Genomic DNA, 22,330 nt, shown 5'->3' on the forward strand with positions numbered 1-22,330 from the left:
TGTCCCTTTAAGAAAAATCGTATCCATTTTCACTTGTCATGAGGTACTCAGTAACCAAATATATATGTAAGGTTAAATCTGTATCAAAAATATAAACGTCTGCCAAAATATTTAAGCTCATACACAAACAAGGGTCAAAAATGAACTTTTCATGTCACACTTGCCAAAGGAGAGTGAACTGAGGACATTCTCATATTTCTTTTCAAAATGAGTGGCATTTTAATATCAAATTATTTGTTTGTGTTCAACTGAAGTCAGTCAGTCATATACATCTGGAATGTCATGAGTTTAAGGGAGAATTTTCATTTTGGGGTAAACTAGCTCTTTAAATGTAGATAACCTACTACTTTAATTTCACTCAAGTATTTTTGGCTACATATTTTATATGGTACCATTTTGATAACATTCAAATAAAAACTGCTGCTTGTCATCCATAAAAAAGATTTGGAACCATTGGAAGAATTGTTTACTGCACTCGTAATATTAAAACATTCCTGTCTTTCTACATTGCTGTTGCAATCTTACCAGCGATAAACCAGCAGAAGAGAAACAGCGACACCAGTGAATTCCAAGCAGTGCAGAGGCCGCTTAGAGGAGTTTGAGTACCATCTTCTGGCTCCTGAGTGCATGGCAGGCAGGACAACAGACCCAAGACTAGTGCAAACACACCTGACACCAGCAGATAAATGGGGATGTAGGGCTGCTTCGGACAGTCGTTGAGATAAACCCCACCTGTGAAGGATTACATAAATGATGTGCTTATTAACACAATTTTTAAAATAATAACAAAAATATAACAAAAAATAAATGACACATACCTATTGATACCTGAGCGATGGGCAAAACAACCACAAGGAGTTTGGAGATTACTGTGAGAAAATAATAAAAAGGCAGAGAAAATGAAACCAGATTTTTTCCAGTCTAATAAAAGTTGATATGTACTGAAGATTATGTCATAATTTACTCACTCTTAAGTTCTTTCAAACCTGTATAAATGTCTTTGTTCTGTAGAACACAAAAGAAGATATTTGGAAGAATGTGGGAAACAAAACAGTTCCAGGGCACCATTGACTACCATATTAGTTTTCTTTTCCTACTATGGTAGTCAATAGTGTCCCAGAACGTTTGGTTACAAACATTGTTCCAAATATCTTTCAGCAGAACAACAATATTTATAATACAGGTTTGGAACAACTTAAAGTGATAGTTCACCCAGAAATGAAAATTCTATCATCATCTACTCACCCTCTTGTCATTTCAAACATGTGTAACTTTCTTTCTTCCACAGAACACAAAAGAAGATACTTTTGAAGGAAGTTGGTAACCGAACAGCACTGGACCCCATTCACTTCTACTGTATACAAAACCAATGAGGTGAATGAGGTCCAGTAAACAGCATTTTTTAAAATATATTTTGTGTTCTGCGGAAGAAAGTCAGTTACACAGGTTTGAAATGACAAGAGGGTGATTTTTTTGGATGAACTGTTCCTTTAAGTTAATTTATTTAACATTATTTTTCTCCCAGCAGTCCACAGGCCTGCTGTGCAACACACTTACAACCCATTTTGTGGTTGCTAACCACAACCTAACCTATACATGAATAAGGATTGATTTTTATTTGGACATAACTGTGACATGGTTTTCTCAATAAGCCATAAAAGCATTTAAACCTTTGAAAGCTTCATTATTTTAAACTAATAAAGTTATGGAATGAAGCACCATGTCAACTCAATTACACTCACACACAGATACACGGTGCAATTGTACATACTAAGTACAGGTGTGCTGAGTTTGGGTGGTGTACGGATATTCTGCAGTAAGTTTCTGTCTTCCATTTTTTTTCTTTCACTTTGACCTAAGCAACAGAAAAGAAGGGAGAGCGTTACAATGAGTTTTTAACATCTTATAAATTGTGTAGCTCAATGCAGTCACAATGTAATATGTAATGCAATATATAGGAATACAAATGCAATTTTATGGCAACAAAAATAACCATTATGGTACAGGGCACACATTTTTACAAACTCTGAAACTCTACTAAAACAATACACAGACTAATATAAACATTATTATACATATAGTGACACATGAGGCACATACAGTACAACCGTTTGTGCAGACATACACAGTCCATACACACATTACCAGTGTGGAAAACAATACAGCACACAAAAAATGCACACAATGTAAAATAAACACTGATGACAACTAATGACAAAACACAAATGCTGTGCAAACATTACACTAGATGACCATGTACTGTATAGACCACTTTGCAAGATGCAGGTGCACTTCCGGTTTCAGTTTGTTTTTATTTATTTGTTAATTAGTTATTGAAACTTTACACATATAATTCAATCTTAAAGATGTTTACTTCACATTCTAAAGAATCTGTTGGTTGTATTTTGTTTAAAAGATTGTGTAGTGAAACAGGAAGTTCTTTTGGACCAGCATTGTTTATGTCATCCGAAGTGGTCTATAGAGAACAGGAAAATTTTAATTTCAACATTTGGCTGAAGCTTTTATTCAAAGCGCACTTCAAGTGTATTCAGTGTGTGTATTTCATCAGTACGTGCTATAGTTCTATAAGTGAGTTTCACTGACTGCGGCGCTGCGCATGCCGCCGATCGGCTTATTGCGTATGACATCAAAGTACCGCGAGAGCGATTCGAAAGCGCGCAGACAAATCTATGGCAGTTCTCAATTCCAAGAACCCAAAGAACGGACTTGTGTTCTTGTGGAGACCGGTCTTGCGAGGCAGCCTCGTTAGAACGAACTTGTCTGGACTTCTGAGACTTCAAGGGGATTCCGTACTCGTGCATTGATATCGAGAACACATCCGGGTACTGTCATGCGTTCATTGTTTCATGCGTTCACTTTCATTGTTCTTGAGTATTGGAACCGGACTTTGACGGTTATTGATGAAGTAGAGCGAGAACACGAGGCCACAAGACCGCATATTGAGAAACGGCCCACACTTGCTTTACAATAACAAAATGTATTCACGACTGCCCCCGAGCGGTGGAACAGGTGTATTTGCATACAGTCCAAAAGCCTTGTCCTGTTCGAACAGGCTGTCAGCAAATAATTGGTAACACCTGAATCAAAAGATTACAATATTAATACACGTGTTTACTTTCTAAAAACAACTAGCCCTTTTAAAGTAAGCTATAATTTTAAAGTCGTACTTTTAGTCATGAGTGCCATATAGCCTACATATTTATGAACTTTCAACATTCAATCTAAAACAAATAACGCAGGCCACAATAAAAAAATCACCTAACTTAAAAAGCAGCACCGAGTTTTAAAACGCCATAAAACAGCTGCTCAGATTTCCTCAAAACGAAACCACGCCAGAGGCGCTGGATGGCCTGTGTTCGCTTTTCCGAATCAAACTTGCGGTATATGTTTCTGTATGTGAATATAGTAGCGTATTTTGTGAACGGTTCAAAATTAACGTTACAGTTTCTCTCGTGTTATTTTTGCATGTTCTGTTGGCTCTCAAACCCCACCTTTATTTTCGATCATGCTGGAAGACAGTTGCGAAAACACAGCTAGCTTCTGCGAGGCTCAGCAAAATGTACAACTTACCGAAGCCAGAAATACTCCTTTTCAAGCTACTCGTTTTTATTCATTAGTTTTCCCACATACGGAAACTATGTCCTTCCAAACACACCCAGCCTGAATCGTAAGTTACACGGGTCGGGGGAGGAGGGAGCGTTCAGTTTGCTTTCGTTTGACAAACACAATAGTAGAAACTTTCTGACATTGAATAGACTGCTAACAATGTTAGTTGCGCAAATAACCTGCAATTGTACGTAGACAGTTGACAAATTAGTATAAGTCCCATCCTTCAAAAAACACATTCTTTTGTTCACAAATTTAGCCATGCTCATCTAACTTGTGATTTATTTAATATGAACATACAGTTGTGCTCAAAAGTTTACACACCCCTTGCAGAATCTGGAAAAAGCTGAAACTTTTGGAAAAATAAGAGGATTTTTGAAAATTAAGGTTTATTTTTAATTTAGTCCTGCCCTGAGCAAGTTATTTCACTAAAAAATGTAAACATATAGTTCACACTAAAGAATAATAACAGAATTTCTAAAAATAGCCCAGGGCAAAAGTTTACAAGCCCCTGATTCTTAATACTGCATGATGTTACCTAAACAATCAATAATAAGCGGGTTTCCATCACTCTGGTTTTATTCGCATTTTGAAGTTTCGAATCAGAAACGAATGATGGAAACGGCAAATTTCGAATTAAAAACCCTTAATTCGCAAAAAAAATTAAGCTCGCTTGAGGTGGTTTATCTTTTTTGCGAAAAAAAAGGGTTAATGCGAATAATGGGAGATGGAAACGCATTTGCCGAATAAATTCCTCCAAAAAGTCACGTAACTGCACTGAGACGGCGTAACCTGACTAACCAGAGTACTGATCTTGTTACACAGGATCAGAAATGTTGTTATGGTTATTCTTAAATGCCTGAGCTAAGTCGTCAAAGTATTCTGTAATTGCCTCTTAGAACTGTCACGACTGTGTTTCCCAAACAGCAGGCATCCACAAAAGCACCGCATTTATTGTGTTTCGTAATCGTCTGCTTGCGCAAGTTTTATTATGAAAATTATTATATTCAGTGGCTTCTCTTACTTTTCTTACTGATATTTAGTAGCAGTTTATTAGGAAGTGACGGTTGACTAGTTGGATGGAAACTGTACTTATTCGAAAATGTTTTATGCGATATTCCTATTTTGCGCATAAAATAATCGCAACTTTGGATGGAAACCCGGCTATAGACAGTTTTTATGTTTAGTCATAGTTGTTTAAGGGTTTCTTGTTTGTCATGAGTCATTAGACTGTCCACTGATCTTCAAAACAATCACCCAGGTCCTCCACAATCTTTGCTTTTTCAGCATTTCTGGATATTTGACTCATGTCCAGCAGTAACTGTATGATGTTGAGATTCCTCTTTTTACATTGAGGACCATCAAGAGACTCATACACTCATCATTCTTTAGTGTGAACTTTATGTTACCATTTCTTTAGTGAAATAACTTGCTCAGGGCAGGACTAAATTAAAAATAATTTTCAAAAATCCTCTTATTTTTCCAAAAGTTTCAGCTTTTTCCAGATTCTGCAAGGGTGTGCAAACTTTTGAGCACAACTGTATGTATATCTTCATAAAAAACTAGACACTGACAACCACATTTAAAAACCATCTTTATTATAGAAGATACAAAATGAATACGAAATAGTAAATCAATTAAACTGTTTGTTAAACCCTATAAATGCCCAGTTTTCTGTCAACAAGCACACATGTATGTGCAAAATTATCCACATGAATATTGTACAGCGATGGCGATAACACCCACTGTCTCTTTTGTACCCCCTCAATCCAAAATCCATCGCTCCTGCTCCCATTATAAATACGAGCATGACTTTATATTCATTATTGAAACATTGCTAAAGTCCTGTGGAGAACGCACAGCAACTTTACATCACTAATCACCATCCGCATCACTCCTGTGGTTTACACTGCAACTTTATATCACGATCAGCATCAATTCTGTTTTGTTTGCAACTCTTGTGTGCAAAAGTTGCACAAGGTTGTCCATGTTTTGGCATCTTTGTGCTTCCAGCCATAAAGGCGAATGTGTATTCCTGTGTGTGTACAGGTATTTACAGTATGCAGACATGTACGTTTTTGAATATACATGCTTGAGTGGTAATGTTTGAAGTATTCTGTGTGGGCAGTGTATTTGAGTAAGTTTAATGGTCAAGCGTGCATAGCTATTTGCTTGCCTCCTCTAATACTGAGTGTGTCAGTTTGTTTCAAAATGCTAAATAAACCTTATGGCAAGTTGCAAGCTACATTTGTTTTTCTTCTGTGTTTTTGTGGTGCACGTGACAATATTTGCACTTCTCAGTGTGGCGACTGCATGTTTGCGGCCGGTGATTCGGAGCGCTCCAGCTTCACCGTTGTCTCCATGCTGATTGGTGAGGTAGAAGTGGGGAGAATGCCTTTGTTCTCCAGTGAGGAAGATGAAGGCAAAGACACCACAATATATTTCTGGAGAGGGCGTGAGCCTCCCACTGCTCCTGCGTTTCCAGACTCCAGTTTGACGAGTGACTGTAAAGATGTGGGGGTGCTGGGGACAGTACTTGTGACAGGTGATCCGGACTGGGAGGAACTGAGAGTGATCACCTAAAGGAAAACATTACATCTACAATTACAACAGATTACAGACTAGATTAGAGGTGTTTCTATAATATATCAATATAACCGTAAAATGTAAATTATGCACTGAAAAGAAATGGTTGAATGTAAAAACGAGTAAATGGTATAAATGATAAAAAATATGTTGAGCTATATACCAGAACACAACTATAAATGAATGAAGTCTACTCTGGCTTAAGCTCGAAACCTGCCATTGAAAAACTGTATTGCTGGATCTTGCAAGACAAATTGCTCGTGGTCCTCATGTTCGTCATTAGTAAGTGACGTTGGGTTCATTCCGTGTCAAATCAACCAAATTAGGAATATTTGCCAGGCTCAAATTATTTATTTTTTTACAGAAGCAAGACCAACATCTGGAGTGATGTTAAAAAAATATGAAATGCCACAGATGAATAGTAATTAAGTAATCAATTAATTTGTAAAGGGAGGTCAAAATGATCATTTTCACCCGAAATTTGGGTGAAATAATTTTAATTTTTACACAGAGATCGGGGTATATGTTAGTAAATCTGTTAATTTTAGCAATCCTTGATGCATTTTATGCCAATGGTGACAACTCAAAAATGAAAGGAGGGCATTTTTTGTGTTCTTTTTACAAAATTTGCATGCCTGTAACTCCATAATCGTTAGAGATACCTTAATGTCCTTTTAGATTCTTGTACTTGACCAACTTGTCTTTTGGGAACAAAATTTTTAAAGCCCTATAAGGTTCAGAGATATTTTGTAGGTGCGCTGTAGAGCCATTTTGTCACACTTCATTCTGAAACCCATATAAAATGTACATTTTTACCACCTCTGACATGTATGTAAACTTTTATGAATTTTCAAGCATGTTTAGGCTCTCAAGAACGTGATTCATTTTGAGGATTATAACAACCAGAGCAATTCCTCACATCATCAGTGCTCCGGTCATAATTAACAACATCCCTTTATCAAACTTTCCTTATAACTTATAATATAAGAAATATAGAATCTTATAAATAAACTATTAAGAGTAAGTTAATGTGCCTTACCCCGATCATTTTTAACAGTAACTCAGTGCCAAACGGACACTGAAATGGTTGTTTAGTGCAGTTGTTTTGATAAAAGGAAAAAATATATATTTCTAGTTTCTACATTATTTGTTCTTCAGACATTTCCTCTTTAAGGGCAATGAAGTGCCATATTTTTGACATTTAGTTTTTGATGATTGAAAATGTGTCCATTTTAACAGTTTACTCATGAAGCCACATTTAGATCCTCATATCTCTAGGACTGAGACATATAGGGCTTTAAATATCTAGTTCTTAAAAGACAAGTTGGTCACGTACAAGAATCTAAAAGGACATTAAGGTATCTCTAACAGTTCTGGAATTACAGGCATGCAAATTTAGTAAAAAGAACACAAAAAATGCCCTTTCTTCATTTTTGAGCTGTCACCATTGGCATAAAATGCATCAAGGATTGCTAAAATGAACAGATTTACTAACAGACATACCGATCTCTGTGTAAAAATAAAATTAGGATGCTGGCATATTTCTCATGTAATTTTTACCTCCTCAAATATGGCTCCAAATTTAAAGTGAAAATTAAAGTTTTTAACTCCCTCTACAAATTAATTGATTAGGTAATAACTATTCGTCAGTGGCATTTAATATTTTGGCTTTCATCACTACTGATGTTGCTCTTGCTTAAAACATTCGAGCAGGGGACCTCTGGTTGAGTTGACACGGAATGACCCATTGGATAACAATGTTTGCTACATGATAACATGTAAATGAAATGTAAATTTACAAAACCCTTTACCTGTTGTGTAGAGGCAGCACCTGCACTGGTTGCCATGACTATATATTTGGTGGCTGGGGGTGATGGCTGGGTGGGCGTTCCGGGCCGAGTAGACATGAGTGTGAGAGAACTGGGCACTTTAATGATGCTGGGTGTACGAGAACCGCTTGATGCCGTCAACCCGCTTTGGGACATTGACAGAGTTGGTCTGGGCTGCAGAGAGAGACAGTTTGCATTTGATTGAAATATTTTTCCTTTTAAATAAGATAAAAGAACAATCTACTTTTTATGCACATTTACTCACCTGTGTTATGGTAAGTGTAGTTCTGTTGACTGTTTGGGCCTGGAAGGCAGCCTGTGCACGAGCCTTCACCACGTGTGAACAGAGCATGGGGCCCAGATAACCGTAATCTGCTTTGTATTGATCCACAACATCTGGGACCGGCCTAGTTTTGGCAATCACACTTGCGCAGTGTTTCTAAACACAAGTGAAGAGAGAGAATGCATGTCAGACATTTGTTTTTTGATAAAGCATAAGATTTACCAAAGCTCAACATGTTAACCTCTAGACCTTTAAATCTAGTTGCATAGATATTTGCCTGCCTTCACTAAAACAAAAGTGTGTGTCAGTTTTTCTCAAAGTGCTACTCAAACTAAGTTTTCATACTGAAATCAGAACCGACTGTGTGTTTCATTTTAAAACAAATGTATTGTGAGAGTTTCCAAAAAAGTGTGAGTGCTAAAAGCTTGTTTTGCAACCACAAAATGTTGTTTTCATAATCTTTCAGACCTTAATTCAAGAAGTATAAGCAGTGCATGTAAATGACTGATCCGTGTTACTCTGCTGTGCTTACCAGTAACAGACTCTGGACATGATCAGCTCCGATCTTATCGATGTTTGACATCACCGGGCCATCCATCACTGCTTTAATGCGAGCGCCCTCTACTGACAACCGTGGAATGATCAACGTCTTTATCACCTACATGAAAAGCAAAAGAAGTTTAGATGTTTTTTTCTCCATGCAACACTAACATAGTTGAACTACATGACTAAAATCACATGAAGGTGTGGGCCCTGCAATTCAGTGTTTACTTACTGACTGTCCGTGAGTTCTACGCTCCTCTGAATATTTCCCTTACAATCAATGAAGCTGTCTACATTGCACTATACATCTCTTATTTACACGTGACGCATTCTAGTTTTGTCTTACAGCCGTTACTGAAAGGCCTCATTTAAAAGCCGTTTACACAATGAAAACCAGTCTGTGATTGGTTTACTGCTGTCTAGCAAAACATGTCGTAACGGAAGTAGATTTAAACGAAATCGACACTTTATAGTAAATAACTGATGAGCAATTGTGGCAGTCGTAACTGATTTTGTATTTTTTTTATTGTGAAGCCCTACGTTAAACAGAATAGTACTTATAGTCAGCATCACGCAATAAAGGAGGCTGAAGTATGTGAGAAAGTGGCTGTGGAATTTCAGAAACTCACGTCATGTCCAAGCTCAGCAAGTCCGGCAATGCAGCCGTACCGAGTTGTCCATTGAGTCTTATCATCCAACAAAGACTAAAAGAGAGAAAGAATTATTAAGGATGTAGGGACTCAACCTGACATGGCAATACTTGGCCAACTCTGAAAACTTTAGACACAGGCTAAGATAATAATCTCTACTTAGAAAAACAAACGTAACATAAAAATACAAGTTGCTATATTCAAATGATTCTAACTGTGTTCCTTCAGTTTGTGTTATTTATCTATGAGAACCACCCCCACTATTTTTTTAATTGTTCAACAAAGCACCAACAACTGTATAAACCTTAAAACATTGGATAATTAATAGAATAGAATAATTACATAATCATGCTTCAGACAAGTTTAATCTTTGACACACAGATACCTTGGTGAAAGTCTTTGTGATACGTGACTGGATGTTGTTGGTGGTCGTGCTGAACGTCTTGCAGCTCTGAGCCATCAGTCTTGCAGCAAAGTCTCTGAGAGCCCAGTGATTGTCCACATCAGGCCTCAAACAAAGCTGTTTGCTCACTATACATGTCACCACTGCAGGGATCAACTCATGGAGCTGGTGGAAGCAGAAAGAGGCTTTGCTATGAAACATGTTAATAGATTTCAACTAGATGTCTTAAAGGTCCACCATTAGGGTCTTATACATAACACAGGTTAGTAGGAGGGTAGAAAATGGTCCTCGTAAAACTCATTATATGACATGATCATTTTAAAACATACAAGCTTATATAATGAATGTGTTATAATATGTAATGTGTGAAGTACTTACATATTTCTCTAAATATAGAGTTGGGTTATCCATTAATGCCTTTACCATCCTCATCAAATATATCAGCAGAGCTAGATTATTCTGAACCACATTAACACGCACCTGATAGAGAGATATGATATGTGTCACATCAAGAGTGTATAAACCAACACTTACAATTACACAACTAAGGCCTCTGCCTGTGTGTCACAAATCAAAAATAAGTAAAGATGCAAAATTTGAGTTGATTTCTGATCAAATTTATTACCACCGTCATATCGACTACAACACAAAAAAGGCAGCTATAACAAACCAATATAGTTGGTTAATAATTTCCCTCTATAAAGGCGCTGGCTTTTGGAAGCATTGGAATGAAAGCTTGTATGATTAATAGTGTCTGTTGCATGTAATTGTTTGTCTGTCTCTTGTACTTTTTTTGATATGGACCTAAGGTTCTGAAATAAAGTATGAACTGAATTAAATATATATACTGAAGCAAGAAGTGAAATTATTTTCTGTGGTAACAGACAGCACACCTTAATTGTTGAGGACAGAGCTTACCTTACATTTTTAGGCAACCTGTGTATCTCTGTTTAAATGATTTAATAAACCAAGAAAATACTCACGCCTTCAGAAATGAAGGTACTGAACCTTGGGAGCATCTGATAGAGTCCTGGGTCTGTGGCTATACTCTGAAGCGCCTCCTGGTGGAACATACACAAACATACATACGTGACACATACACACACATAAGTGCAATAACTCATTCCTGATGTTAAGGTGTTGCAACAGAAATATGAGGAACAGCGTTTTGATTTGTCAACATTTCTGTACCATGTGGCTTTTTACTTAAATACAAGCATGACTATGATGTGTCAGTGAACAAAAAGGCATACACCGTTTAACATAAACATACCTCAGATGAACAACTTAATAATTAAGTTGTAATGAGGACAAATATATTTCCCCCATATAAGATAAAACTGAACATTAATTGTGGATGTGTTTTGTAAACACATACCGCTCTTTTAGCTTCACAGGAGCCCACACAGGCTTCAGTGATCTCTTTATAGTACAGCTGCTGCTCCACTGACAGCTCGTGTGTGCTGCGTGGCTTCATCCGGACCTTCTCCTTTCCTGAAACCCGAAGACAGAAATGTGAGAAAAGTGAAAATAAAAAATGCACTTCATTTTAAATAGTTTAATTTACTGACCTTTGACTTCTGCTGCGGTTGCACCCTGACCCTTGGCCTGTATGGAACCTTCCTCTTCTTGTCCGGGTTTGACAGCTTTAAGAGGCTCTGTGGACTCTGCCTTTTGTTGCTCTTTAGGAGCTGAGAGAGATGAAAGAGATGATATACTAAATACTGGCTAAAAATGTTTTAATGTTGAAACAGTAAGTAGTGATCCATTTTATACTATTTTGCTTCTTTAATTCAGCAAGTGGATCCAGGTTTAACCATTTTTGTTTAAAAAAGTCTGAAGTATTAACTATCTAATAAAATGACGACTCAAAAAAAAACTTCATATATCACACATACAGACTATTTTCAGTACTACAAAAATATTAGTATGCAATTCCAAAGTTTTGTTTCTCCCTTTTGGCCAAAAATAGAGAAAGATGTCGTGAGCAAGTTGACAAGAAAGGTTTCTTACCAGGGGGTGGGTTCTCTGGTATTGCTGGCTGGACACCGTCAATACTTAACCAGTGAGCTGAAAAATCGAATGAAATACTATTTTTGCTACTAAACATTAAATGCTATTTTAAATACTAAAACAAATTTAAATGGTATTTGAGATCAAAACTTATTAAATACCTTTGAGTGACACATCAAGAGGGACTCGTGGGAGCGGGGTGTTGATGATGTCACTGAGATCCACTTCTTTTTCCTCATAGAAGTATAATTCTCTGCCGCCTCCACTCGCAAAGCGAAACGGGATGAATTCTTGAGACTGGAAGCCATACAGCGGCTAAAAGAGATGCATACGATTAAAAATACATATAGGCGTTTGTAAGGGTAACTGCATGTAGGAGAAACAAGAGTATAGAAAACACTTCTCACCTCTACATTTTTTAGTTTAAGTGCATTGTCAATGTCACTAGTAGTAAGTTTGCGTCTTTTGCCATGGTGCATAAACTTCATCGCATCCTGTGGGAGATATTATATCAACACACAAACAAGACCATCAGCTTTTGTGCGATCTCTATCATTATGAAAGCACGATTAAAAGGATCAATTGATGTAAAATGTATTACGTAATGACCTGATTGTTTGATCTTACTGCAATTATCATTGCATAATTATCACACAAATATTCTAAATAAAGCGTATTGTCTAAATTGTATTTTCAATATACTATTTTTAAATGTATAATACAATAATTACATGATATTTTTATGCTATATCACAACTCAAATGAACCAGAGATATTTAGATATTTAAAATTGTATTTAATAATCTTAAATGTATTTTTTGTAACAATTTTACTATTTTTACAATTTTCTAAATGTTTGTTTACAGGGTCCTGTATTGTTTAAACATTTTTATTTTTCGATTGTAACATGAATAAATTCCTAGTAGGTATAACATAACACACATTTTTAGGTGCAAACATAAATACCTGTGTAATCTCTTTGATCCTGTAGCTGACCTCCTCACTGAGGGCCAGGCAGCTGTCCTCCTGCAGAGAGCCCACACCCACTGACTCTGCCATGGCCTTCATGGATTCAGTGGGCAAGATCACCGAACACAGTTTCTGCCTGCGCTCCTCTGCCATGTTTCACACTGCGGAACATATATTTACATTTCATGTAACTGTCATCAATACATGTGCAAAGCAAGCTGAAAGCCACAGCAGTTGAAACGAGACCTTGCTTTTTACATATGATCACAATGTATGCTATATGTTTACAGAAACTAGAATTGAACTTTTATTGTCCTTTGTAGCAATCAATGCCAATACAGATCTACAGGGAAGAATGACAGGTTAATTAAATGCCAATAAATTACATATAATTCTAATTTATACATAAGAAATGAGACCAAAATGATAACAGGTTGAAAACAGAAAGAAAGTATTGTTAAAATTGTTAATAAATGTTTATTAGCAGAATGCACAAATATCAGCAAATATCACAAATGTATTGGCCTGGCATATATACTTGGTTATCACTAGACCTATAGAACAATGTAAAATCTTTTATTTTACTATAATATTTGAATACAATACAAGAAGAGATGTGATGTGATAAAGTCTTGATCGAGGTTAATTATAGTTGCAGGAGTTTTTAAATCATAAAGATTGACTTTTTGATGATCATAACAAAACAAAACATACCTATTTATAACCGTGTTTAAACAGTAGTTTCTAGTTTTTGTTTTGTGTTATGAATAAAGAAGACAAAATCACTATTTGGGTCCCTAAAGATATATTTAGTTCCAAATCACATTTCCAATTAAAATCCGCTACGCGTTCATTCAAAATAGTTGCAGCCTTCTCCTCCTCCGTACTGCATCAAGTAGCATCAAGACTTCATTCAGTGCCTCTCTCACTCTAAAGATCTGTCAGATTTAATTTCGCTCCAAAACACAATCCCACAAAAGTGGAAGTGTTTATTTATCTGAACTGAACTGACCTGGCGGATTTCAAAGCACACATTTGAGCACAAATAACACACTTAATGCGGAAACCAAACACTTAATTCTTAAATATTACGCTGTTTAAAAGTTATACACACACACATGCAAGTGTCTTAAAATGAATTTAACTGATTATTTCAATACAAAGAGACTCTTTTCGTAGATGTTGTCCTGCAATAAAATAAGGGGGGAAAAGCAGAAGAAATGAACTGCAGGGCTCTTACCTTTAAAAGAGTATCCCAGGATAATAGAACGATTAAAACAAATAAAAACGAACGAATCCTGTATTTATCGCTACTCACTTTGTATTTGCACAGCTATTTGTTTATGTAACCACTGTACTTGTTATTTTATTTATACTTGATATGTGTTGTCTAGCTCCGAACCATTTTTCCGAAAATCCGCCATTTTGAATTTGATGAACGGTCCTGAGTGTATCAAGAGAACATCGAAACATAAAAACATAAGCAAATGCTAAATATACTTGTTTGTCCACGATGTCACTTCATATCACCTATATACAAATCTTCAATCATCTTAACGTCAAACAAATCAATATTATGAGACAAATCATAAAGTTTATGAGGTTTAATTATTATGCCTCTTTAATGACACGATCGATTGCTTCGTCATCCATTAGTCAGCCTGCTAAAGGTTCCCGCTGTACGCAAACACGAGCTTTGCAACTAATCGTGCTCACTTTTATGACACATACTTGATCAAATAGCAATATTTTATTTGGCAAACGTTAATCTTCATGTGAATATTACATTTTATTATGACTTATATAGGAGAAAGGTAATTGAAAGACGATAATCATATTTTTATACAATAAATGATAACGAAATTTTCACAAATGTAAAAATGAGAAATGCCGGCTTAACAGGAAAACGCAAACCAGCCATCTCAGTGAGTGGATAAAAAGAGCGTGTTCCGTATGAACGTTAGACTATATTAAGGCTTTAGCCTTTATGGCCAGCTCTAGGTGTACACTTAAAAAACGGGAAACGTGCACAGAAGATAAAGAGCGGATAAAACGAAACTGTAAGTCATTGTTATTCGTTTAAATAAGTAAATACACGTTCGCCCCAAGAATCAGCGTGGTACGACTTGATGCGGTATTGCGCAAGATGATCTGCATATGACACCCAAGTACCGTGAGAGAATTGAAACCACAAGTTTTGACTCATTGTCGCGGTACCGTGATGTCATACGCAGATCGGTCAGTGCAGCTGCGCGTGAAGTCGAACACGTCTTCAGCCTTATTTAACAAGCGGGAGGGACTTTAATTATCCAACTCAACGACCAATTAGTAATTATATCACTCCCTGAATATATGCTTAATTGTTCATTTAAAGGATCGGAAGTGGACTGGGGCTCGCTTAGTTGATGCGGGGTTTTATCTTGCAGATTTGGCTCTTTTAAGTTTACCGAGGATGATGACAGAAAGTTTGATATTGCATCTCCTACTCCTGACTTTAACAGTAAAGTTTAGTGATGTGAGGTACTCTCCGCGGAGCTCTGAGCCCCGTATACACTATCCATCCAGTCAGTCGCAGATGAGCGAACATTTACCGTTAAGGAAACCCTCAAACCAAGTTAAAGATTCACTGGGGAGACACATTACGCGTGTTAAAACTGTAACCGTTACTTGCCACGAGCATTATATGGAAATTGCTATTAAAGCGGATCTTTTTCATGTTGGTCTACCCGTGGATGCTGCCGAGCTGCGGCTGGGCCTCGACACTCAAACCATACCTGCGTGCAAAGTGAGGGCGTTCTCGAATGACACGTACATTATAGCTGCTGAACTCACTGACTGTGGCACTCAACACTGGGTATGAGCATCCTTTCCTTGATTGCTTTCTAATGATGCCGCATTTCATTTATTCCGAACCTAAGACCTTAAATTTAGGCACCTTGCTACTTCTGTTCAGATTACAGACGACTCCCTTATTTACACCAACTTCCTCATCTTCTCTCCACAACTATCTCCAGACGGGGTGATTCGTCTGGAGGAGTCTGTGGTTCCGATTGAATGCTATTATAGCAGGTAGTAGGATAATCCACTTGCTTAATCCCATAAATATTGGTTCATTTTGTCAGTGTTTAAATCCAGGGTTTTTTAACAAGGCTCTGATACCATCAATAAACCATAGTCCTTTGGCTAATTCTTTTGGTAACCCCATATAACATGTTAGTATTTGTTGGTGTCTTGTCTCTCAGGAAGTTTGACGTAACCAGTAACACCATCAGACCAACGTGGATTCCCTACGGCTCAACACAATCTGCAGTGGAAGACTTGCAGTTTTCATTAAAACTAATGACAAGTATGTGTAATGAATTAAACTACTCGCGTTACTGTAATTAAGAGTATTTTTTGAATACTTTTGAGTATATTTGTACTTCGTTACAAATTTAGCTAATACTTCTACTTCGCTACTTTCAATATCGCACTCATTACGGAGTGGTACAATTTAATTAATATTCAAACCTTTGACAGGCATTTTAGTAGATTTTGAAAACCAATAGATTTTGGACTGAATAGATTTGTAGAGTTGATACTCACGACAGCAACATTGTACTTAATGAAAATGACAGAGAAACACTGGATTGTTGTTCATTAACTGCCCTCGTGCCATGATATTGTTGCTATTTCTAACTCGCCTCGGTCTAGATGGCATGTTGAAGATGTTCCTTTTCTCTTGTGCAGCTGATTGGCACAATGAACGGGCATCTTCTGTGTATTTCCTGGGTGACATCATAAACATGGAGGCTTCTGTTCGGCAATATCATCACACTAACCTCCATGTATATTTTGAGAGCTGTGTTGCTACAGTGACTCCTGATGTTAACTCTGTTCCAAGATACACATTTATTGAAAACCATGGGTAAGTGCATTCATTCGAGTATCTTCAAGCTGCATTTTTAGTAATTAAAAGGATGTTTTGTGTCTTGGCAGAAGGCGTTAAATTGTTTTTTAAATTTGATTTCATTTACTTTTATCTTCTGGCTTCTGAATATGTTTTTAAATGCTAGTATGTTAGTGGCAGTAAGTATGAACCTTTGGCATGCGAGTTGAATCCTATGGCTTGGTGAGGGACAGTGTGTGTGTCTATTACTTGGTGTTTGGCATTCTTGTTTTGTTCTGAGAAAAAAAATGCAGTTTGTGCTTCTTGTAGGTAAACAAAAGAGAATGCGTTCTAATTTATTGATTTTGCTATTGGTAGTCCCTTTCCCAAACCCCTAGACTCATTTACAAACACTTCTCCCCCTTAGGTGTCTTACGGATGGACAGCTAACAGGCTCAAAATCTCGCTTCCTGCCCAGAATTCGGAATGACAAACTTCAACTCCAGCTCGATGCCTTCAAGTTCCACAAAGAGGAGAGGCCAGAGGTGTATATAGTGTCTAGGGTCTGATTGAGGGTTTGTAATTGATACTTTAGGTTAATGTTGGAGTAGGAATCATTTGCTGTACCAAAATAGATTTCTGATGTTACTCACATACTTCACTTTGTCATGCAGATATACATCACTTGTACTCTTCAAGCTTACCCTGTTATGGATGCAGTTAATCCCACTTATAAAGCATGTTCCTTCATCGACGGAAGGTGACTTGCAGCTGTTCTTTAGTAATTGTATATTACGGGTTCCCACAGCAGATTTATTAATTTCCAGATGTCTTAAAACCATTATAAAAGTGATGGGGAGTGCAGTCTCAAAACTAACTTTATATTGCGTATTATAGATGACTGGGAAAATTATGGAAATTTATTGGTCAAACGTTGTGGGAACTTGGATAGTTATGTACTTACAAACTGTAGCGTCTACAGCTTTCTTCTGGGAACACACTTTTTTATTTTTATTTTACAAGCTGGAAGTCTGCAGATGGAGGTGATTGGGCTTGTTACAGCTGCCAAAGACGGAAGGAGTTTGCTCCATCTTTCCGCTCTACACAGGAACAATCTGGGCCCCCTTCTGATCCCACACCAGACCAGGCCTCATCTGCCCAAAGGCTCATGAAATTCCAACCCAGAATACAAGCAGGTTCCGCAGATTCTGTTAAATCCGTGCAAACATCAAGAGAGGCTGCTCCTTCCTGGACAAGTATAATTATCCCTCAGGAGGAAGAGAGTGAATCAGTGGGTAAGCAGTGCTGGTAATTGTCTAGGGGTACTGGCAGTGTTTTCTGTTTTTATTACCATTTACGGTTTTAAATCTTTAGAGCGGAGATGTTATCCGTGCTATCATTACAATTACAATGCAAATCTGACTGTTTTGATAACTGTGCCTATAGGATGGGAACAGGAAAAAACTCTGGGTCCACTGGCCATATTTCCAAAGAAAACCAAAATGGGATTTTTGCCTCCCCCTCGAGTGAAGGAGGGAGTCCCTCCCTTGCCTTCTCTCCAAGACAAGACACCAATGCCTCATAACATTATATGGACAAATGGTGTCACAGCAGAGATGGGTTTGTATATGAAATGTGCTACAGTTTCCTTTTGTGTTTTAAAACTCTTCTTTTTGGCACCAAGGTTGCATGTGTGAGGAAAAACTAGTTGCCTAAACTAAGATCATTTCAACCAGACTCTGAAGGGAATGTTACTCATCCCCCCTCTTTGGAACCCACTGAAAAACCGGAGAAGGAAAAGGATGACAATGACTACAACGATGAGGATGAGGATAAAGATGATTATGGTGATGCAAGCAATGCTGCAGATAACTACTCTGAAGAAGAGAAAAATGCTGGAGAAGATGGTAGAGGCCTGTGGAAAACTAAAGACCTACCAGAAGGTAAGATTATAATGTTTATAAGTTGATTTAAGGGGGAAGAAGTTATGACACAGCACATCTCCTGTTTGCGATGCATGTGTTTCCATGAGCTGCTTTTGTCTTTCAGATTTTGAAGGGATGTTTACAACTCGTGCCCCGGCCATGCTCAATGATAGACGCTTTGAAGTGCATGCACTGGGCATAAACCCTTTACCACTGGATGATGTGGAGCCAGCTGATGCTTATCACCTTTCTAAGGACTCCTGAACTCCTTTAATCTAAAGGCTGTAGATACTGCTAGATATTACATTTGATCGAACTGTGGTGGAGTAAAACCATGCTCAAGACAATCATGAGATGTAATACATTTTCACCATTTTGATCTAGTTTCAGAAATAAATTACGGTTTAATTTATTTTGCTTCTGCCTCATTTACGCAACTGCATTTTCATCGTTAACAGAGAGGGGAAACATGAGCTTTTACAGTAGGCTTGTTTGAGATTGCCAAATTCTGCGCAGAATCGGTCAGCGCAAGGTGCATGCCGGTTAGAAATGTGTTGGAGTTACGTCCGCCTTGCTCTGATGTCATGCTCACGTGTGCCAAAACCTCGTGACTGCGATGCAGCCTGGCCGAAATCCGCAGGCGAGTGCAGTTGTTTCCCACCGACTGCGTTGAAAAAGGCGTGATGGGGAAACTACTTCCTGATGACACATCTTAAATGCTCATTGGGCGAGAATGTCAGCTGATATCTTTTTTCTTAAGCAAAGTGTATAGATACGAAGAGGCGAAACTCAATAGAACGTTCTATTACAACGGCAATGCCCTACGATTTCCGCCATTTTGGTCGTGATGGCAATATCAGCTGCTTTGTTAAAAAAAATGCATTATAGCTGAAATTCAACGTAACTGATAATCCATGATGACAAAAGGCTTAGCTCTGTAGAAACCATGTCAGTTATAAACAGGGCTGTACGTTAACTTGTTTGTTTTGCACATCGATCGCACCGGTGCTACAGAGGTTTAAAGTTTCGTAGCGCAGGACAAAGTTGTAGCACAAGTATAAAAAGTGCGGTGTTTTGCTATACAATAGTAAATGCATTTGTTTATAAAAAACTGCAGTATACTATAGTAATCATAATATAATAATTTCACTATAGTGAAATTGGGTACTATAGTATTCAGTATTTTTAACCCTACTAAATATTAAATATATTATAATTAATATTTATATATTATAAGTATACTACAGTGTCTATTACAGTTTGTGAGTTTACTAAAAGTAAATTTTTCATTCCAATTAGCCAGACTTTTATTTTGGCGGGTCATCGTGAAGACGCTTCAGTGTGTGTTTGAGGCAGCTTCACTCAAACAGTTGGTGCGTTCTAAACGTGATATATCCCCCCCGAAGTGCTCTACGGGAAGGGAACACCACACAAAACATAGCTCCAAATAAAGAAAAAATTGTTGTCATTTGAAACTGACAAATAAGAACTTGCATTTGCAATTTCCCTCTACAGTTTACACATGACGAGCTTTACTCTTAGAAGGGAGTAGGGCATAGGGATGGTCACTTCTGAATGGAACGCAGGGAGTGAAACATTTATGAAATAAACTCTGAACAACTCGTGTCTATGTCCTCGGATATTGATATACAGACAAATCCATGAGTGTCGCGCTTGTAACATGTTAAACTGTGTATGACGAGGTGGAAACTTCAAGCTCTGTAAAATCTCGCCACTCCTGCCGTCAGAAAAGGTTGGGAAAAATTCATTACAATGGTTCTAAATTGTCAGCTGAATCTGGAGAGAAATCACAGACAGACTTCAAGCTTCCTTTAAACATAGTGCAGTTGCAACAGGAGGATACAAGCCTTGTCCCTCTATGGAAAGGGGAAATGCAAGAGGGGGATTAGAATCCTAACTATGAGGGTGAGTTCACTGAAGAGATACTTTGTTCGAAAAGGGATGCTTTACCGTCATCGGGGCTTGGAGACACAGCTGGTGGTACCCCAGTGTGTCTGTGAAGTGATTCTTGTTCTGGGTCATTCGATTCCTTGGGCTGGACACCTGGGGAAACGTAAAACAATCGACAGGATAAGGAGATACTTCTTTTGGCCTGGATTGACAACAGAGGTAACCCAATTCTGTAAAAGTTGTCCACAATGTCAAAAAGTCTCTATGCAGGGTCCGCGCCGAGTGCCTCTTCAACCGCTTCCCTTGATAAGTACGCCATTTGAAAGATTAGGAATGGACATTGTCAGGCCGGTTGAGACAAGTTGTACAGGTAACCGATTCATGCTTGTTGTGACTGACTATGGTATCCGGAGGTGTTTCCCCTGAAATCCATACAAGCCAAATATGTAGCAACCTGTCTAGTACAGTTGTTTTCCAGGGTCCGATTTCCTCGAGAGGTCTTGACGGATCAAGGAACTAATTTCATGTCTAACCTCTTGAAACAGGTGTACAAACTACTGGACATTACTAGTCTACGAACCACTCCCTACCATCCTCAAACAGATGGATTGACCGAACGATTCAACCAGACACTTAATCAAATGCTAAGGAAGTTTGTTAATGACTCTGGTAAGGATTGGGACCAATGGATCCCCTACCTGTTGTTTGCTTACAGAGAGGTGCCACAATCCTCTACAGGATTTTCTCCCTTTGAACTGTTATACGGACGACAGGTGAGAGGCCCACTTGCTCTCTTGCACGATGTTTGGGAAGCAACCCAAAAGGAATCAGAATCAGTTAATATTGTGTCTTATGTGATCCAGATGCGAGATCGTCTGGAGAAGATGACCGTACTGGCTCGATCTCGCATGGCAGAGGCCCAAGCTTGACAAAAGACTTGGTATGATCGATCTGTTCGTGAGCGCTGCTTTGAACCTGGCCAGAAAGTGTTGGTAATATTACCCAGTCAGGACAGTAAACTATTGGCAAAATGGCAAGGTCCCTATGAGGTAAAGAAGAAACTAGGTCCTACTACCTATGAAATCAGTGCGCCAGGCCAGAACAGACAGACCCGAGTCTTGCATATTAACCTCCTTAAACCGTGGACGGATCGCGGCAATAATCCAACATCTGTATTAATGATTCAGAAAGTGGAGGAGGAAGAGGATATGGATGATCAATACTTGCCTCAACCTGCCTTAGGAAAGTGGATTTAAGTCACTTGACCCCACAATGTCAACAGGAGGTGAGAGACCTTTGTGTACCTGAGGTGTTTTCTGAGTATCCAGGACGAGCTACCCTGGTCGAACGTGATATAGTGCTGAAACCCGAAGCAGGAGTATGACAGATGAGTTACCGAATTCCTGAATGTCTTCAAGAGGCTATGAAGCAGGAAGTAGACCTGATGTTGGGGCTGGGGATTATAGAGCCATCGAAAAGCGAGTGGTGTCACCCTATAGTCCTTGTACTGAAAAAGGATGGTACGATCAGATTTTGTATCGACTTTCGTTACCTGAACTCTGTGACCAAATTTGATGCTTATCCAACGCCACGCATAACTGACCTAACTGATCGTCTAGGTAGTTCCAAATTTCTGACCACGCTGGACCTTTCAAAGGGTTACTGGCAAATTCTATTAACCTGCCAGTCCAGAGAACTGACTGCATTCAAGACCCCATGGGGA

The 22,330-nt window shown here is 38.1% G+C and overlaps 3 protein-coding genes across 4 annotated transcripts; 1 reads left to right on the top strand and 2 right to left on the bottom strand.

The window, feature by feature from the left end:
• Positions 1 to 17: 17 nt before the first annotated feature.
• On the bottom strand, positions 18 to 3,784 carry LOC130563492 (transmembrane protein 272-like). 2 transcript variants are annotated; one of them, XM_057349043.1, is made up of 4 exons: positions 3,513 to 3,784; positions 1,772 to 1,855; positions 819 to 869; positions 18 to 732 (listed from the first exon to the last, which is right to left on the bottom strand). In XM_057349043.1, the coding sequence occupies exons 1-4, from the start codon at positions 3,526 to 3,528 to the stop codon at positions 503 to 505; spliced, it is 381 nt and encodes a 126-aa protein (XP_057205026.1). In that variant the 5' UTR covers positions 3,529 to 3,784; the 3' UTR covers positions 18 to 502. The 2 variants fall into 2 exon arrangements, with proteins under 2 accessions (XP_057205026.1, XP_057205035.1); XM_057349052.1 differs by having other exon boundaries at positions 26 to 732; positions 3,592 to 3,780.
• Positions 3,785 to 5,188: 1,404 nt separating this feature from the next.
• taf6 (TAF6 RNA polymerase II, TATA box binding protein (TBP)-associated factor) lies at positions 5,189 to 14,331 on the bottom strand. The gene is made up of 15 exons (XM_057360278.1): positions 14,144 to 14,331; positions 12,901 to 13,064; positions 12,342 to 12,428; positions 12,096 to 12,249; positions 11,935 to 11,991; positions 11,493 to 11,612; positions 11,300 to 11,415; positions 10,905 to 10,982; positions 10,300 to 10,401; positions 9,904 to 10,086; positions 9,498 to 9,572; positions 8,858 to 8,983; positions 8,308 to 8,481; positions 8,025 to 8,216; positions 5,189 to 6,206 (listed from the first exon to the last, which is right to left on the bottom strand). Exons 2-15 carry the CDS (start codon positions 13,054 to 13,056, stop codon positions 5,925 to 5,927), a joined length of 1,902 nt encoding a protein of 633 aa, XP_057216261.1. The 5' UTR covers positions 13,057 to 13,064; positions 14,144 to 14,331; the 3' UTR covers positions 5,189 to 5,924.
• Positions 14,332 to 14,583: 252 nt separating this feature from the next.
• On the top strand, positions 14,584 to 19,108 carry LOC130569729 (zona pellucida sperm-binding protein 3-like). The gene is made up of 10 exons (XM_057359547.1): positions 14,584 to 15,757; positions 15,857 to 15,972; positions 16,146 to 16,249; positions 16,633 to 16,810; positions 17,199 to 17,316; positions 17,446 to 17,531; positions 17,795 to 18,066; positions 18,218 to 18,391; positions 18,508 to 18,714; positions 18,821 to 19,108. The coding sequence occupies exons 1-10, from the start codon at positions 15,356 to 15,358 to the stop codon at positions 18,958 to 18,960; spliced, it is 1,797 nt and encodes a 598-aa protein (XP_057215530.1). The 5' UTR covers positions 14,584 to 15,355; the 3' UTR covers positions 18,961 to 19,108.
• Positions 19,109 to 22,330: the final 3,222 nt, after the last annotated feature.

The sequence above is a fragment of the Triplophysa rosa genome, linkage group LG2, assembly GCF_024868665.1.
Source record: "Triplophysa rosa linkage group LG2, Trosa_1v2, whole genome shotgun sequence".
NCBI lineage: Eukaryota > Metazoa > Chordata > Actinopteri > Cypriniformes > Nemacheilidae > Triplophysa > Triplophysa rosa.